The sequence below is a fragment of the Homarus americanus genome, unplaced genomic scaffold, assembly GCF_018991925.1.
Source record: "Homarus americanus isolate GMGI-L3 unplaced genomic scaffold, GMGI_Hamer_2.0 scaffold6317, whole genome shotgun sequence".
Taxonomy (NCBI): domain Eukaryota; kingdom Metazoa; phylum Arthropoda; class Malacostraca; order Decapoda; family Nephropidae; genus Homarus; species Homarus americanus.
The window spans coordinates 19,396,486-19,416,201 of record NW_024730668.1 but is presented as its reverse complement, the minus strand read 5'-3'; the positions used below and the strand labels follow the sequence as shown (position 1 = coordinate 19,416,201).

The 19,716-nt window shown below is 35.9% G+C and overlaps 2 protein-coding genes across 13 annotated transcripts in view; one reads left to right on the top strand and one right to left on the bottom strand.

Moving 5' to 3' along the window:
* LOC121867275 (glucosamine-6-phosphate isomerase-like) overlaps positions 1-9,503 on the bottom strand; it is a 29,146-nt gene extending 19,643 nt beyond the window's left edge. For all 3 annotated transcript variants that reach the window (XM_042367153.1, XM_042367155.1, XM_042367154.1), the window contains exon 1: positions 9,345-9,503. In XM_042367153.1, coding sequence (XP_042223087.1) covers positions 9,345-9,494 — 150 coding nt within the window. In that variant the 5' untranslated portion in view covers positions 9,495-9,503. The remainder of the gene's footprint in view (positions 1-9,344) is intronic.
* On the top strand, positions 602-18,407 carry LOC121867273 (DNA excision repair protein ERCC-8-like). 10 transcript variants are annotated; one of them, XM_042367145.1, is made up of 6 exons: positions 10,298-10,316; positions 11,259-11,371; positions 12,421-12,674; positions 15,687-15,863; positions 16,706-16,898; positions 17,364-18,407. In XM_042367145.1, the coding sequence occupies exons 3-6, from the start codon at positions 12,474-12,476 to the stop codon at positions 18,110-18,112; spliced, it is 1,320 nt and encodes a 439-aa protein (XP_042223079.1). In that variant the 5' UTR covers positions 10,298-10,316; positions 11,259-11,371; positions 12,421-12,473; the 3' UTR covers positions 18,113-18,407. The 10 variants fall into 10 exon arrangements, with proteins under 10 accessions (XP_042223080.1, XP_042223084.1, XP_042223077.1 ...); XM_042367144.1 differs by lacking the exon at positions 10,298-10,316 and adding an exon at positions 10,597-10,769; XM_042367146.1 differs by lacking the exons at positions 10,298-10,316; positions 11,259-11,371 and adding an exon at positions 602-765.
* Positions 18,408-19,716: the final 1,309 nt, after the last annotated feature.

The following is a 19,716-nucleotide window of genomic DNA, read 5'->3' as shown; positions in this document are numbered from 1 at the left end:
AAAGTTCAGCTCTGGCGAGGCACCGCGTATATGATAAAACTCGTTAAGTGAAACAGCGTTAGGCGGGGTAATACTGTACTCATGATATAAAATTATTAGCTAAAGTGATATGAAAAGTGATCATAAACAAGTAAAAAAATATAATTTCTATTCCTATAAGTTCCTGTAGCACTAATAATAATATGAAGAAATTGAAGCCAACTATTGTATCGCCAACTTAAACAGCTAAGCCATCCTCAAGGTTGGATTAATTCAGCTAAACTGCTAATCTGACAATGAGAACCTCTATCATTGTTTTATGTGCTTCTTCATTTATTGATAGTTGCTCTCTATTCCTATAAGAGAACATTGTTTTAGAAATATTCATTTAACCATACAGTGACATAAGTGGAGATATACAATAAGGAGAGTAAAGGGTGGAAATGAGCAATGGAGATACAGTATGTTGTGGTAGGGTAGGGTAGATTGCAGGCTCCACTATCAGAGCCACTCCCTAGTAAAGTGGTGTGGCAGATAAGATAAACATCAAGTATAAGTTATTCATGAGCCACACCAATCATCCTCATAATCGACAGCAGACCCAAATCCTTTAACCTTCTCGCCACCTCTTCATTTTATTACTTGTTATGGTACTGTACAGGATACTAGTTTTTCGGTAAACAGGAGGTTACAGTGGCGAGATAAGTAGAAACGCAAGTTATTTTAACCAAAGAGATAAAGTATGGGCACACCTGTTGTGAATTTCCAGAACAACAACTACAGGATGTGAGTAAAAGATTTAAAAGATTACCCAAAGTTAAACTGTCCTGGACAGGAAGTTAGGGACGAAATCATACGGACTGTGACCTGTTTCTGCCCAAAGTAGCATCATAACTAGATGAAGTTGTAATGAGCCTTTTAAATACCAGCATACATTTTGTTTTCAAAACTAAAATATAAATGCTTCAATATTCACATGATACTACAGTACTCTACTTGATAATTCCATCATATATGTACTGTACATGTCACCTTTGCCAAAGAAATTACCAGAAACACCTTCATAATTGTGCACACAAAAAACCCTGGCAAAGTCTTGACTGTTCTGAGGCTGGAGTATAGCCCTACACAGGTCAGTAAAAGCTTGCCCAAACAATCACTTGCCGGCTGAATAAGGACAACGCCTCCACCAATATCTAGCCATTCAAGTCAAATACTTATCAGAACAAACCCCTTACCAGACCACTTACTGTAATCCTCTAATCATAAACACAGGTCTCTAAGTTCAGTCCAACATAGTTCCTCTTGATAAGGAAATCCACCTTGGTTTTATAGACAAGGAGAGAGTGGTAGATTACACATTAGCTGGTGAAGGGATGGAGGCAATCATGTGTAAACAGAGTGAACTAAGCACACACAGGGAAGCAAACACATCAAATAATAAGATGGAGTAACTGTAAACTTTCCAGAGCTCCTCACACTCAGTTGACATAGCCCCAAATAAAGATAGAGAGAGATGATCATTTTAAAAGTCTATGACATGTGTCTGATATTGTGCACACATAAACATTAATTCAATAAAAAAGACATTCGGTAATAAATAAACAATGAATCTTTTGTACACAAGAGAAATGACACTGTTGACACGATTATGCATGTTGTCTGCACATTGGCGGGCCGTTCAAACCCGTCGAAATTCAAGTTTCCGCCGTCAAATTTTTTATTTATTTTTTGTGTGTGTGTGTGTTCCAATAAAATACGTTGAATTAAAAACTCGCGAAATTTGAGAAGCTACTAAACGACATTTAACCCTTCAATATGTCTTCAAAGAGACCATGATGCAGAGAAAGTGGTGCTAGTGCTTCCAAGCATAAGCACAAGTCACTATCTATCCAGGAAAAGGGTGAATTTCCATGGTCTGGCACCGGTCAGGTCCCGAGGTTGCCGGACTAGAGAGGTACAACCTGTACCGTACAATGAGGCAATTTAACAACCCACAAGATACGTCCAAAATACATTGACTATTGTATCTAGACAGCAGTTTTAATTTAAACTTTTGGCTGTGTAATCAAATTTCAGGGTCTCTCAAAATTTTCAATTACCTGTCTGTACAGTACAATACAGTACAGTATTGAGAAGAAAAAAATATAATCTTGCTTTCTATTATGTAAACTTAATTGTGCTATTTTAATACATAGTGTATTTGACTGAAATTTACATGAGTATACAGTACAGTACAGGTACTCTAAAATTCTGAAATAAAAGCAAAACGTTATGAATAGAGCATAGAGAATTAAGAACTCCAGACAGTGTATCAACCTGGCTGCACAGAGATGGAGTATTTGTACAGTATTTGATATTCGTATGCATTAGAATACTGTATAGGTACAGCATTTCATCATAGTACAGGGTGTATTTGTATTCTCATTTGCATTCAAATACTGAATTCTTGTATTCACTCCATCCCTGGCTGTGTGACCTAAGAATCACACACACACACACACACACACACACACACACACACACACACACACACACACACACACACACACACACACACACACACACACACACGTGCATACAAGTTGTGAAAGTCCTGTGACCCTGAGACAAGTGTCATGGCCAAGACCTGATATACAGGGATAAATTATTTCTCCTAAAGAAATAATGATGATTCAGTAGCTTATGGTTATAAAACAATCAAGTGTAACAGCCGAAATTACAATATTTTTATGAAGGCTAATGAGCATTTCCTCCAAGCTGTAAGGCAGGAAATGAAACAGCCGCAGGAAAGTCTTCACTACTGTGGTCGAGGTATTGTCTTCATTAAAAAGCAAGCTAACAGTTACTGATGCAGCCTTCCATTGATCCTCTTGAACACCTCCCCTGCCTCACAACACTTATCAAGGGGAGGGGGGGGTGAATTGTAGGGGGTATATCTCAAGTCCCTTTATGAGTAGCCCCTTTAACCTTATTTATTAAAAAAAAAGACTACCATCCATTACTTGACCTGAATATGTAAGCTTTCCATATTTTAAGGATTAGTTTAACTTCTATAAAATCAAATGTAACCACCAATGGATTGGTTGATTTCCCCAGCCACAACCAACACTGACAGGAAATCATCAACTGGGTTCAAAGTCCTCCGTTTAAGTTTGAATTACCTGTAAAACAGTTTGTCTACAGATTGATGGGTGGGTACTGGTAGTAAAAGTACTATATTCCTTCATATCTTTTAAATATGATATATATATATATATATATATATATATATATATATATATATACTACGACTACGTGGACTTACGACCGTCGGGACTTACGACCGCCTGCAGTTGTGACCATTTTTTCTTAAAAATTTTCTTCAAATGACACAAGCATTTTCTATACCGAAACGTTTCCAGTTAATGTAGTCTCCATGTATAATTAGAAAATTATGGGGGCCCCATGTGCATTCAGCTGACTACATTAAAGGTTAAGTGCTCAGTCACACTGTATCCATTCCTTATTATTTATTACTTTCACTGTACTGTATCCATTCATCATTATTCATTACTTTTACTGTACTGTATTTCATTGTAGATTTTATTAAATTTTTTTATTTTTTTTATCTATGTAGGACTTCACGACCATGTAGGACTTCTGACCTGGATTTGGGTCCCTAACTTACGTCGTAGAGTCGAGGTCTAGAATTAATATAACAATATGTGTATATATATATATATATATATATATATATATAATATATATATGTATATAATATATATATATATATATATATATATATATATATATATATATATATATATATATATATATATATATATATATATATATATATATATATACATACAGTCAACCCTCACTTTACGGGTCCCACATTCCGCGTTTCCACGTTTACGCGGTGCCCTGCCAGAACCCAGGATGCACCCACCCCTTTACACGGGTGAAGTATAATTTTTTTATTTAGCTCATAAAATTCATACAAATTATCCGGCCAGAATATAATTTACATTGCTGGAATTCTTACAATTTGATGATCATTTTGAATATAAACATCATAGATTTTGCATTAGACATACAAATTTTAGATATAATGTTTACTCTGAGTAAATATGTTATCTTTTGTGCAAAATATATGACATTTATATTCAAAATAATCCTGGTCTTACAAGGAATCCAGCAATGTCAATTATATTATCCTAACTTTAATCTGAGGTATTATTTAATACTAAATGTTAAAATCTAGAATTTTTCACCCACTCTTTCTCTTGAAGGTTGGGTTGGTGGGAGGGTAAGTATTCTTGGTGATGATCATTTTGAATATAAACATCATAGATTTTGCATTAGACATACAAATTTTAGATGTAATGTTTACTCTGAGTAAATATGTTATCTTTTGTGAAAAATATATGACATTTATATTCAAAATATTCCTGGTCTTACAAGGAATCCAGCAATGTCAATTATATTATCCTAACTTTAGTTTGAGGTATTATTTATTACTATACCTGGTTTTCCCCCCAAAATTTCTCAGAGGGAAGAGCCAGTGAGTGTACTGTGAGAAGAGGGGGAGGGAGTGGAGTCCATTATTTTAATGGACATTAACTTGGCAACTGTATTTCTCTATTTCTCTTAAGTATTAATTGTGTGCATGTACCATCATAAAATTAAGATGTTATTTTTACTAGAACATAGTTATTGTGTTGGAAAAAGTGGAGTTTGGGGGTCAGCTGGTCTCTATTTCATTTAATCCCATATGTTATGTTATTCACTTTACGGTTTCTCACTTTCCGTGGTATCCTGTGGGTTACATTAACCGCGTAAAGTGAGTGTATATATATATATATATATATATATATATATATATATATATATATATATATATATACACACATATATATATGCAAAATATTAAATCACTGTAGTGTGGCGTGATCTAGGTATATGCTGATAACCACAAGGAAGAAGAAAACACAAGTTCCCCAAAAGAAGCGGCTTTTAAGTGTAATTCACATCTTCAGGGGTGAGGTACAGTCTGTACTCGCACCAGTGTGAGATTACCAGCATGAAAACACTAGGTATATTCTTTCCTTGTGTTATCAGCATATATATATATATATATATATATATATATATATATATATATATATATATATATATATATATATATATATATATATATATATATATATATATATATATATATATATATATATATATATATATATATATATATATATATATATATATATATATATATACAGTGAACCCTCACTTTACGCGGTCAATTGAACCCACGGAGGCCTGCTTAAAGCGAGAAACGCGTAAAGTGAACAACATAACAAATGGGATTAATTGAAATAAGAGACCGGGCCGACCCCCAAACTCCACTTTTTCCCGACACAATACCTATGTTCTAGTAAAAATACCACACAGCTAACAGGACAATCAGTATTTGCAGTTCAACACTAAATCTATTAACAACATTAATGTAGAAAAGTTTTATACACAAAACTCTAAATCTCCTCCTATTTAAAACTTGCAGATACAGTATAGAGTAATCAGCATTTTGAATTTCTATATATCTTTAATTATTTGAAGAGTTGTTAATTAACACTAATTACTTGAATGATATATTTGAAACAAGAAACTTAACCAACAGGTCAAGTTGTACATTTTGTTTAACATATTCTATATTTTTAAACACTTATGCTGAAATGTATGTTCAGATGTTTTTTCTGCCCCCCAAACCCTTTTTATCTAGAAAGTGAAAAATAATGTGTTTAAATGGTAAAGTTAGAGTAAGCTGTACTGCACTCTGATACACTGACTCATGTTTAGCAGCAACATCTGGGAACTTTTTGAAGATGGAAACTTTTTTCTAACCTCTAAAATGTTCTGATAGGGAAGGGCAATTCCAATTTTCATAATTTGGCGATTTTTTCGTCCAAAACAAGAATCTACGTCAATGCTCCCTGTGACACCATATTAAAGGTCCCCGATGACTGGAAAATGGCTTACGTCAGTCCTATACTTGTATTCAAGAAGGGCGATTGTCACTTCACGAATAATTATAGATCAGTGAGCCTTCACAACATAGTGTGTAAAGTACTAGAGCATCATGAGAGATACCATGATGGAACATCAACTACGAAACAACCTTGTAAAGGACTGCCAACACGGTTTTATGCCAGGATTCCCCTACTTAACGCATTTACTCAAGGTCCTGGATGTGGATGCTTAAACTCAAATTCTAGAACACGGCAGAAATATTGACAATATATACTGTACCTAGTTTTTGCCAAAGCTTTCAACAGTGTACCCCATGAAAGGCTGAGAATCAAACTGGAAGGGTACGGCATTCGGGGAAGTGTCCAAGTGTGTATCAGAAACTTTCTGCATGACCGCAAACAGTGACATGCCCGAAGCTATACACTCCTCCATACAAATGTTTGCAGATGATGCCAAGTTATTTAGGGAGATTAAGAAACCAAAGACTGTGAAGAGCTACAGAAAGATCTTTATGAGCTCCAAGAATGGTTGAGGAAATGGCTGCCGAGATTCAATGTCACAAAGTGCAAAAGGATGCACCTGGGTCACACCAATAGTAAGGAGGTGTATCACATGTCTCAACAGGTCGAAGAGACTGCATTAATTGAGACCGAATGTGAAAAGAACCTGGGTGTGTATGTTGGCAATGAACTTAAGTTCTCGGGCCATCGTGAAAAGAAGGTGAATCAGACTGGTGCCTTCTCTATGGAACCTCAGCTACCCAGAGATTGCAACACCAGCAACTACCTAGTTTATACTACAGACAGGCAAGGGGCGACCTAATCGAGGTGTATAAACATCTCAGGGGGCACTACTCAGTCGAATGTACATACTTGGAGCTGGCGGACGTCTGTCCCACAAGGGGTCACAGCTCAAGGTCAAAGAAACCACAAGTCCAGAAAACTGTGAGGGCAAACTTTTTCGGAGTGAGAATTGTGAACTCTTGGAACAATCTGCAACAGCGTTGTGACAGCACCGAGTGTGAGCTCATTCAAGGCCAGACTTGACCAACACTGGAGCAAGTTCCGATATATTCAGGAGCCAGTGCATGCCAACAGTGCGTATTATTGACGTGACCGACCACCCAAGCGGCTAACGAGCCAACCTGTGGCAAAGAGGATATAACTAAAACTAACTATTTTATATTATATAATTTGTCATAGATAAACCACCCAACTCAACCAAACCTAACCTAGGATTAAAGTATATTATTTTAGGTCAGGTTTGGTAGGTTAGTTTGGATACACCCCATTTCGTCACCAATACGGTTCATCACTAAAACCCCATTTTGTCACCGGTATCAAATTTGTTTCGCCACCACTAACAGTCGCTGGTATTAGTGACAAATTGAAAGTTATTATTTTACACGAATAGAAACTATACATGTATACAGACGACTCGAGAAGTACTGTGTTATTATTATACATGAATATTAATTAATAAAAAAAAAGATTAAAACATTGGTAATTAAACAAAATACAGAACAAAAGAAGAATTATTGTGTTAACACTATACATGAATATTAACTGTTTAATAAAGAAAACGATTCAACATTGGTAAATAAACAAAATACAGAATAAATGAAGGTGATTTGGCACCAGCGCAGTGAGATGATTGCAGGCATATTAACAATGTTTTTATTTTAATAAATTGTCTTGGTGTTTTTTATTATTTTCTTTCCCAAGCAACAGTTATTTTCGTGTATACTGTATATTAATGGGAATGAAAGCAGTGACGAAACGGGTTGAAAACAGTGATCACAAAACGGGTTGTTGACGAAATGGGTAGACCCCGTTAGTTTACAGTCAGGTAAGCTATGGAAATGTTACTGGGAAACAGTCAGTGTTACCAATTAAACTTCATCCAATGCACTTTAGTTTTGAGATCTACAGTACTGTCTTTAGTATGTATGTAGAAAATATTCATGCAAATTAAACTTGTCACTACCTGTACTTACAACCCAGGTAAGGTTGTAGTGTGATTATAAAGAGAAGAATATTGATCGCTCTAGTTTTCAATAAGTCAATACAGAATATGGTAAATTTGCATAAGCGCACCCCACTCTGTTAGAAAGTCAAAAATATATTTTTCTAGTGTATTTGTGTGTTTAGACCGAATATGACCTTCATTTCCATCGGACATTGGCCGTTTTGTTTTCGATTTTTTTTGTGGGACGTTTTCCGAAAAAATTAATGACTAAACGAATAAAAAATACACCAAAAAAACACTAGAAACACAAAAACCAAACCTAACCGACTCACCACATGATGGAATCACCTATTTCTTACCTTATTGGCCTGGGTCTTGTTCGTCGCTGCATTCTGGGATTCTTACCCAATGCCACATATGTTGGTCTTTGCGATATTTACATTCAGTCTTGCTCTTAGTACACTTTACTGAGGTTGGAAGAACACCAGGCGATCGAGAAAATGGTATAGTTTCTTCGTTTTTTTCCCCAAAACTCGCAATCAGTTCCATATAATTTAATTGACACCCATCGCAGACTTCCATGGTCGGAAATGAATTTGAATTTCAAAATATTAGACCCAAAATAAAAATCGAATTTGATTGGACCAAAAATACTAAGAATTAAATAAACAATAATTTTAATTGGTTGCAAAAAAAAAAAAAAAAGCTTTTGACTGGCCGTGTGACGGGAACGCATGCATGTGATGATTTATGAAGGAGACACAGTGAGGGAGGTGAGGTAGGCGATAATGGCGGAAGGTTAATGGAAGAAAATAAGAGAAAATTTTGGATATGCTATCTCCGTTATTATACATTTGCGACGGTAATGTAATAGATGAAAATTATCTTATAATTAGACGTCTTATACGAATATGATAATAGATTAGTGGTAGGAATGTGGGGTGTGAAAATGCAATAATACCAAGAATATTGTTATCAGTTAATTACCTGGTATGTTTAATCATAATACAGTGCAGGTATACAATATATGATAAAGGTACAGACATAATGGTGGTAAACACAGCCTTATATAACTATATATGTCCATAAATAAACTCTCTTATTTCTACAGAGATCCTGAAAACTAGATCGGAATTTATTGATCATCGTAACCACAAAGGTTCATTACAGGTGTGGACTAAGGGGTGACAGGTACTGTACACCACACACAGTCACTCACCAGACCTACACTCATTCACACCACCACAAAACTGGCTCCTAAACTACCTGTTCACCTCGTTAACACCTACTGCACCAACAACACTTAAGTTATTCTGCAAAAAAAAATATGGTTAATTTTTTTTTCTCTGTTAACGAGTGTCAAGATATGGTGGTGTGATTACCTTGGATGTGGTGATGATGTGGCAGCAGTAAGAGAGGGAGGCACTAGCAGACAGCAGCTCACGAACACAAATGCGTCTATGCGTGAACCTGGCCGGCAGCTGTCTGGCCAACACAAACAAACGCACACACACACACACACACTCACACATACACACACAGACACACTCACACTCACTCACACACACACACAGACACACGGGCGACCTAGCCAATCCATCACATATTTATTTCCTTTTTTTAACAAACTCAACTTACCACAACCATTTATTCATAAAATACAGATATAAATGTATGGATTAATACTATTTTTGTAAAGCTCTGGGTATGGCTAATATGTTGGTAACGTAAATAAGTGTTAGGGTACGTTTAACTTGACCTTGATCGTCTTGGGGTAATATGTGGTTCAGTTGTCATGTTCTTATTATACCATGGTGACGTGCCACTGTACCCAACTTATTATAACTCCTAAGACACATAATTTGTCTTGATAAAGTGGCTTAACATAATAAAAGTTACTATATTCGCTACAGTCTTTACGGAGATTGTCTTTCAAGGTCTTTAAGGAGATGGCATAACAAGTACAAGGTCACCACACAGACTAATATTAGCTACCATCATCTCCACAAGCACATGTTTGTTGGGTGCCGTCTAATGATGTATCTGGCTATTTTAGAATTATATGAATAGATGCAAAATATAGTAGCTATTTTATACGGTAGTTTATGATAATGATAACGATAATTACAAACATCATTATGGTGTCACGTGATTGTCCTGTGCCACTACCATGTGTTGGGAGTGTTTCTAATTATCACTTATAAAATATTAATTGTAATTGTATAAGATAATTTTAGAAAGAAAACCTTCATATTCTACATTTTACACAGACTTTAGAAGGTTGATCCCTGGGTGAGTAAAGTTAACACACAATAGTAAACACAACCAGCTGATGGAGTGTCACTGTAATATTGGTTAGATTTTTTAATATTATTCTTTTTTTTACATTAATAACAGTATTTTTAGTAACATAAATATGGTTAAGGTCCGTCATGTTTATAAATTACAAGTATATGTGGGAGTATATGTGTAGTGATGACATGGCTGATTATGCAGTACATTTCTCCTATAAGCTCCTATGGTTAGTCGTGTGTACATAGACAGTGCAGGTATACAGATAATGGTAAATATTAAGCCAATTTAACCAAGGAGACCCAAATAAAGGTGTTAGTAAGCGTGTTTCAGTGGAGATGAGTGAATAGTCCGGTTGTAGAATGTCATTACCAGGTTCAGATGCACCCCACGCAGCACAACTACACTACATTGACTTGACCTTGTCTCGACCTTCACTTGGACACAGTCAACCTTGTGTTGGGGTTGATGCTTCATGGGGTGTGTTTCATTATAGTGCTATGACCATGTTCAAGGTCTGTAGATCAAGGTTACTCTGTGTTAGTGACCTGTGTGTTCGAGCTGACTGATATAAATTTTATGTGATCTTTATTATAGAAAGATAGATTATTTTAAAGTGTACATAGAAAAAAACATTACTAAGTGACGTCAGTATCACAAGTTATGTTTGTACGTGAAGGAGTGTGTGTTGAGCAATAAATAAGAGGTGAAGAGAATGTACAGTACAGTGTATATTATCACAAGGATACGTACGTAGTGACATGTTTTACTCCAAAACTTTTCATTAGTAATAACTTACTTGAAAAGAGAGTACAGTTCAGTATATGTTATTTTAAGAATGATAGATATTGGAGCTGCACTCATAAACTCTGGCATCTCTGTTGACATTTTCATCTCTGCTCTGTTGTCAGTTGTATAAACCACGTCAAGAAATACATAAATCTAGTGGAGGCTTCTCGAAAATTGAACATTAAATTTCTTGGTGTTTTTATGACTTGACCTAGGTACAGTATGTGTCACAGGAGCCAGTCTGTGACTCTAGTGAATGAAAACAAACCAACACTTGAGCTGTATCTGATTTTAGCAGGAAAAATCTAGTGAGAACTGCCAAACTCGGGTATGTATTGGTCAAATCTTGCTAGAGTCAGATGTACAGTCTGGGTTAAAAGTCTTGAACACTTGACAGTATTTGGCTTGTAAGTAGTACCCGAAGATCTAAGGTATTAAGGAGAGTTTTATCCCATTTTGTGGCTCAGGCATAATATGTGATGACAAGTAGGTAGTAGGCAGCTATCAAACAGGGAGGTACTACCGCCTGGGAAGATATTGGAAGCATAATGTGTTGTCTAATGGTAGACCCTGCTGCCATATGGCATCACGAAAATTGTGACCAAGTGCCAGGTTGCTGATCTGACTTTCTGCCTCATTTACACACATTTGCAGGGTCTCAATTGTTTCTCTTACCATTGACAAGACAAACGTACATACTGTATATTGTTTCTCTCTCTTGATCTTTTTTTTTCATTTTTGTATTTCTTTGTGGTTCTTTATTTATTATTATTATTATTATTATTATTATTATTATTATTATTATTATTATTATTATTATTATTACATTTTCGCCCGAGGCCCCGATGTGGGTCAGTGACCTGTGTGCCGGTGAGCTAATCCCCGTAGAAAAGAAGATAAAAAGTAGTGTTATTAGTATATCTCAATCATATATGTATAACTCAGAAGTAGATGCCAGATATTGCTAAGTGTTCAAGACTTTTGACCCCGACTGTACAAACACAGTAGCAGGGAGGGGGGGGGGGTGGCAACACTTGTACTTACCACTGTCATATGATGGGGAATAATTTAAGACACTTTGCTGCCCTCAGAAACTTGATTTAAGGCTTTCCTGGCAGAAATATCGAAAAATTTTGACACTGTAAGAAACACTTAAATAATGCACTGGGTAATCAGTCATCTGAACTAATTAAAATATGCATGTACTATATATAGCATATTTATCATAGCAAGTGAATGTTTTTTAAACTTCATTAAAATCTTCAAACCATTTTTGGGTTTTACATGAAAATATACTATGTCATGTATCCCATCCTGTGTTGTTGAAGATCCTCCTTCAGCCATTAAGTCGGTGTGTTGTTTTTACTTTCTTTTCAGATAATGTGAGTGTCACGTCACTTGGGACCAGCACGTGACGGGTGAAATTGAATATGTTACGGGAAGATTTCAGTAACATCCCTGAATTACATCTTTGTGAGTTCAAATCAAGTGATGCCAACTTGGGTACAGTCAAGTACTTGGAGAAGGTGAGACTTGGTCAGTTATCAAGTCGACGCTACACGTCTCACCTAAAAACCTACCTCGCTGCCAGCCACGTCTTGTCTGATGTTACACTGAACCAGAAGGAGCAGGTGACTTATCACTGTTTTATAGTGGGAAGTGTAAATAATTGTTACACAGTTTATTTGTGAAAGGATGTTGATTTCAATACTTGTTTGGTTATTATTTTAGAAACTCAATAATTTTTGTTCTTTGAGTACAGTACAGTATTGTCTTTAATTACTGGGATAAAATAATTCAAGAAGTACTGATGTTTTGTTATAGAATTTATTACAGTAATGCTGTTTTAATATAAGGAGGTGATATAAGCAATGGCCTTAAAACATACAGTAAGTTCATTGTCCAAAACAATGTGTTTCTAAGAATCAATGTTTCATTGAGGATTTAAGTGAATCAACATCTCTACAGTATATACTTTATATTTAGAAACTCCTTCATAGTACAGTAGAGAATTTCCTTTATTAATAATCTGGTAAACTTTTCTTCAGTGACTTCCATTTTCCTGGCAGTTATTAGCAGGTCCTCAAAAACATTGACCTTAAGACAGTAACCCTCAGAGATCATCTTGTAAAGTGAATTCAAATAATGTTCAGATAATTCAAGGACATTAAATTGGCCTCACTCCGGCAAGAGCAACTAACCCACACAAGTGTGGAAAATGGCCATAAAATAGTGTTGATGATGGATGGTGATGGTGTGTGCAGCAATAGGTCAGCTTAATCCATCACCTCTGCCTGGCAGTTTACCAGCCATGGCCAAACAACACTATAAGAGATGTAGTACCCGGTATTCATTTGTTGTGGCATCACACGCAATATACAGTACAGTGGTCCCTCGGTTAACGGACGGTTCGATTAACGAAATTTCAGTTCATGAATTACCTCCCATAAGGATCTTCTATTCGGTTAACGAATAAAACTTTGATTAACGAAATCCTTGCGAAAGACATGTTTTGTTGTGAGCATCAGCTGATGGGCTAGTCTTCCAATTCAGTAATCTGTTCTATGTTTACATTCGTTTCCAGTGAAGTAAATATCAAGAAAGTTGTGCTCTTTAATATTTTTTGCATTTTTTATTTTAAAATTATTAGTCATTTTAAAATTTAGTTAACATATTGATTATATATGCAGTACAGGGAACTAGTTTGTTGTGCGCCCATCAGCCGCTTGATTCAGCCACCAGGCGTCAGTTTGGCTTTGTTGACAGTGGAGTGAACATCGATTTTGTTGGTGTCTTGAATATTTTTGCATTTTTACATTAAAATTATTGGTCATTCTGAAATTTAGTTAACATATTGATAATATATAGTGTGGTGCAGTGTTGATTTAAATAAAATAATCTTGAATTACACCTAGTGAACTTAAGTTTTATTGGTGAAATTACTGCATCAAACATGGGTCCCCTGAAAGGTGGTTTCTCCTCCATCCCCACTTCCTTCTCTTCTCCCTTCTCCTCCGCCCTCACTTCTAATTCCCATCATCATCATCAACCAGGAACCTTCTACATACCCTGTACACACCTCAAAGTAAGTGTACTTTACTGCATTTTTTTTTTTACTTTGTACAGTATGTACTTTTCTGTGAGCTGGAACCAATTACCCAATATCCCATTGAAACAATGGATTCGGTTAACAAAATTTTCGGTTAACGAACGACTGTGGAACGAATTTTGTTCGTTAACCGAGGGACCACTGTATTCCATTTGTGTGCTAAGCAAATAATTAATACTGTACCCAATACTGTATTAGTAGTCTTAAATCCAGCATCGTTTTAAGTGTTTACAGCAGGATACAGTAAAGGTATCTCTCGCTATCTTAATGATTGCTATCCGAAAATTCGCTTACCTGAATTTTCTATTCTTACACCTCTCTTTTGCTGTCCGGTGATTTGGCTTATCTGAATGATGGTCTGATAAAAAATCAAATCGTGTGTCAGGCCCAACCTAGGAGCGAGCTGGGGAATAAGTTCATGAATTGTACCAACTGTGTATATACAGTACAGTACAGTATTTGTATTTTATTTAGTTTTAAAATTTTTTGAGGTATAATATTGTGGGTTTTTTAGGTGTTCATGAACTAATTCAATTGTTTAGGTATAATGTGGGGGGGGGGGGGTTGTAGTTCTGGAACTGAACCCTATTTTATCCAACTACAATGGTCCCTCGGTTAACGAACACAATTCGTTCCAGAAGGTCGTTCGTTAACCGAAACCATTGTTTCAATGGGATTTTGGGTAATTGGTTCCAGCTCACCGAAAATTACATACAAAGTAAAAAAAAATGCAGTAAAGTACACTTACTTTGAGGTGTGTATGTAGAAGGCTCCTGGTTGATGATGATGATGATGATGGGAATTAGAAGTGGGGGTGGAGGAGAAGGAAGTGGGGGTGGAAGAAAATCACCCCATGCTTGATGCCGTCATTTCACCCATAAAATTTTAAGTTCACTTGGTGTAATTCTAGATTAATTTCTTTAAATCAACACTGCACTGCACTGTATATTGTCAATATGTTAAATAAATTTCAGAATGACCAATAATTGTACTGTAAAAATTTAAAAATGCTCTGTGTTCAAGAGATCCACAAGCAAGATGTTTCCTCCACTGAACAGATACAAACTGAGGCCTTGGTGGGTGAGTGAAGTGGCTGATGGGCGCACCAAAAACTAGTTCCCTGTACTGCAATTATGTTAAATAAGTGTTAAAATGACTAAAAATTTTAATATAAAACTTGGAAAATTATTGAATAATACAACCTTCTTGATATTTACTCCAATTTTAACGAATGTAAGCCCTAGAACCGATTTCTGTATTGGCGAACTAATGTTCCAGCTGGTGAGCAAGCTAAAGTATGTCGAAACATTTTCGTAAGAATTTCATTAACCGAAATGAAGATTCTTACGGAAGGTAATTCGTTAACCGAAATTTCGTTAAGCGAGGGAGCACTGTATTATATTCACTTTTCCCAAATTCAATAACCGAATGTCTATCAAGGAACCTAACCTATTTGGAAAGTGAGAGATGGATGGATGAGAGAGTTTTAGGTCCTCACTGTTCATTTATCTTTTATGAATTCACAACTCCACAGATTCCTACATCTTTTGTGACCCACGCTGACCTAGAGAGTGTTGACTCCCGGTACTTGCTGTGTGGCCTAAGTGATGGAGGTGTGGCCATATATGATACTTCCATCTTCAAGGAGGGACGGGTGTATGCTGAAGTGGCCTCAGTTGTGGGTGGCAGGAGGGGAAGTCACAAGTATCAGGTATTGTCAACCTCCCAAAAATCAAACAAGATGGAGTGGAAACAGTCTGTCTGTCTGTAATTGGTTCCTATGTAGGTGAATTTTTATTGGTTGGTCACATTACAACCAGACTCCTTCCCTAAGTACTTTATACACAGTTGATAACCCCTATTAAGTTTAGCGTGGGAGGTGTCGACCATTTCACTGACGACTCTACAATAACATATATTAATCAGTATCTTTTTCTCTCTCTTTTTTTATTCTTACATGTCCTGTCTCACTGAACTGCATGGTGACCAGAATCAATAACAAACAGACTTTCATTTGCTGTCATTCAATCACTGTTAACTGTTGTTACACACGAGCTCCACAGCAGTGTTCCCCTTCCGCAAGATATCTATGGTATGATGTTTATCACACAACCCGTCACTTGAAGTCACACTCCTCTGTCATTCACACACTGCTGTTGCCTCCAAAATATTCATCCCTTTCCCTTGTTATTAAATATATGTACAGTATTATTAAACATATATGCTAAACATATATGCTAAAAAGGTAAGTTTGGTCTCATTTTGCTCAATATTTGATGCTTAATGCAATGGATCTTCGATAACTGAAGTGGTAGTGATGGTAAGTGACTGTTAGGTGTGGGAAAGATCTACAGATGACTGAAATTTTTAGAGACATACAAGTGATGGAAAAATTTGAGATCTACATTGAACTGAAATTTTAGGGAAATATCTGAACCTTTTTGTCAACATCTACAACCAACTGAAAACTTTAGCATCACTATGTCTTGGATGTGTAAATGTCAGTCTTAATTTAGATTGAAACAATACATAATATTCAACCCTATATTTCAGGTTGATTGTGTTCAGTGGTATCCAGCAGACACAGGCTTGTTTAGCACCTCAAGTAAAGATAAATTGGTGAAGATATGGGACCCTAATCATATGAAGCCAGTTGACCAATTCAACATTGACTGCTATGTTCTTCACCACCACATGTCACCCGTCGCCTCAAAACACTCATTACTGTCGGTGGCTGGAGATAGTGGTATGACTCCATTTTTTGTCACTTTTGTGTTCATGTAATTTATTTTCAATTGATAGATTTCCCACATTTTTCTGAATCAGTGATTATTATTTATGGAACTGTATAAATTAACTCGATTGACTGAACCAACCTGGAAATTGAACTTGATATAGATCTTATGCTTGTGTGCAGGCAAACCAAACATGATTTAAATAGTTTTAAGTATAGTATAGTATAGTATTCAAGTGATATTTTGATGTTAACCTTTAAAATGCAGGAAAGGGTAAAGATAAAAGTATAAATGACTTCAAATGAAGCTAAAATAATTTGAATTGGTCTGGAAAAAAGTGAATGGAAACCAGAAAAGACTGATGAATATTGGGAGGATAAATAAAAAGCCATCGTGATAACATAGTTCTCCATTACTCTTGTGTGGCATTAATAAACTTGTAATGATTTTAATATTTAAATCTGATATGCTTTCAGGTGAAGTGATCCTGTGTGACCTGCGTAGTGGATCATCCACTCATCGTCTTCAGGGTCATAATGGGCCAGTGCAGATCACTCAGTGGTCACCGCGTAATCAACACATCTTAGTGTCGGGTGGGAATGACCACACGGTGAGAATGTGGGATGTACGGTCGAGTCGTGCCTTCTTCATGGCCTTGGATATGGAGAATTCTTTGCCTGAAACTAATTCCAGATACAAGAAAAAAATTAAAAAAATTCCCAAAGCCCATAAAAGTCGTGTGACTTCTCTCTGTTTTACGTATGATGGCTTGTGGTTGTTGTCGTTCAGCTATTATGGCGACCTGAGGCTGTGGAACTCAAATACTGGGGAATATATGAATGTAGACTATGGAGAGACATATACGGAGCTCAAGAGAACTATGAGGATGGCTGTCTCACACTGTACATATCCTGATCTAGTTTTTGTACCCAGCAAGTCAAAAATTCTTGTGTATGAACTCCTCTCTGGAAAATTAGTAAATGTTTTAGAGGGGCATTTTTCAGCAGTGTTAGGTGTGGTATATAATCCTGGCTCTCAGAATCTGTATAGCTTTGGATATGATCGTAATTTTATAACATGGATCCCAAAGAAGTTGTTGACGAGTGATCTCTCAAATGAAGAGGAGGAAGAAACACCAAGTTGTACAGGTCACACCGCAAGTTGTTCTACACTACCTGCAGGACGGCAAGCAACTCAGGATGCATGGAGCAGTGATGAAGATTGATTAAGATACATTACATAAAATATTTTTTATAGCTACATACCCCCTTTTTTTTTTGTAGAGGGCATTTCTTTTTATCTAGTTTGTTATATATTTTCAATTTCATAAGTGATATTCAATACATATTAATCTCATATTTTATCAGTAATGTCAGTAGGTTATTTATACACAGTGAGTGGAAGATAATGGTGTGTAGTAAATGTACATTTTCTCTTCTATGGTGCAAGAGAGGTAGCAAGAGTGACCAGAATTTGTTACAGGCAATCCTCACTACTGAAATATATACTGTATACACTCTTACTGTACTTAAGTTTCCAAATATGAAAGTCACAAATTATCGTAGCAAAAATTTGAACTATACTGTCTGCAACTTTCTCCTCTCGTAAATTTCAGAAGTCACACCCAAGCTTCCCTCTTTTTCTCACACATGACTGAGTGCATAATATAGGAGGCCTTTATTAATGTAAGGGCAAATTCCCCAAAACCAAGTTTTGAGAAAAGAGGTTTAAAGTTTGCACATACTCACATCATAGATCCTCCAAAAATTCACCAATTCTGTTCAGTGAGTTGTAATTTTAAATGCAATTTAATGCAGAATATGATCCTTGTAATAAATGAAGTGTGATGTATGATTTTGGTGCACATTGACAACTTCCCCAGAGATGTTGTGGCAATTCATCTAAACAATATCTTAAGTAAAGGAACAAAAAAGGAAGAACAGTATTTTTTAATGTGTTTATGCATACAAGATATGACAAAATGGAGTCACTGGCGGTGCAACAACCATAAATATCTAAGTCTATCAACTTACAAAACATTCTTCTGTACAAACATTCAAGTCCCAAACATGAAGGATTAAATTCCATGAAACTAGAATTTATATTTTCTTTTTTATTAGTTTTGGAGGAGGAGGAACTTTTCCCTCAGTGTTTGAGAATAAATAAATCAACCGTGGAACCCTCCTGCACTGTGCAGTATCTGTCTTTGTCATGCACACACTGACAATCAAAACAAAGCTCAATAAAAATGACTATAGTATGGTTGCTGAGAGTGCACATAACAAAATATTTATTATATATTATTTCTGAATTAAAGATTTGTTGTGATACCAGCTAAACACTCTTCAAACATACTCAGAATAATAAAGTTGAGTAACTGTATTTAGGAACAACTGAGATTGCATGTAAATAATGTTTAAGTCAAAATATTTTCATGATGCATTCAACACACTCCAGCTGCTTGTCCTATCATTCATCTTTTCTTAGACTCTCTCGTCATCGTTACAACTACTGTATTGGTCAACGTGATACAAAATAGGTTTCCTAAATCATATAGAAGAAAAAAAAGAGTATATTTATGAGGGTTAACATTCTTTGTCATGATTGCACAAGTTTTGAAAGTTTAATTTAGAAGGTTAATGAGATCCATATTTAAAAAATATACAAGCACCACTCCACCCCCCAACACAACTACCATAAAGATGCTCCACTGTTGTAGTCAGTAATGGTAGATTCTCACCCGGTACATTATAATGTGGGCCCTTGACACTGGCATGTACATTTTAGTTTTATATTATATACTGATATTCACTTTTACAAAAAGACTAC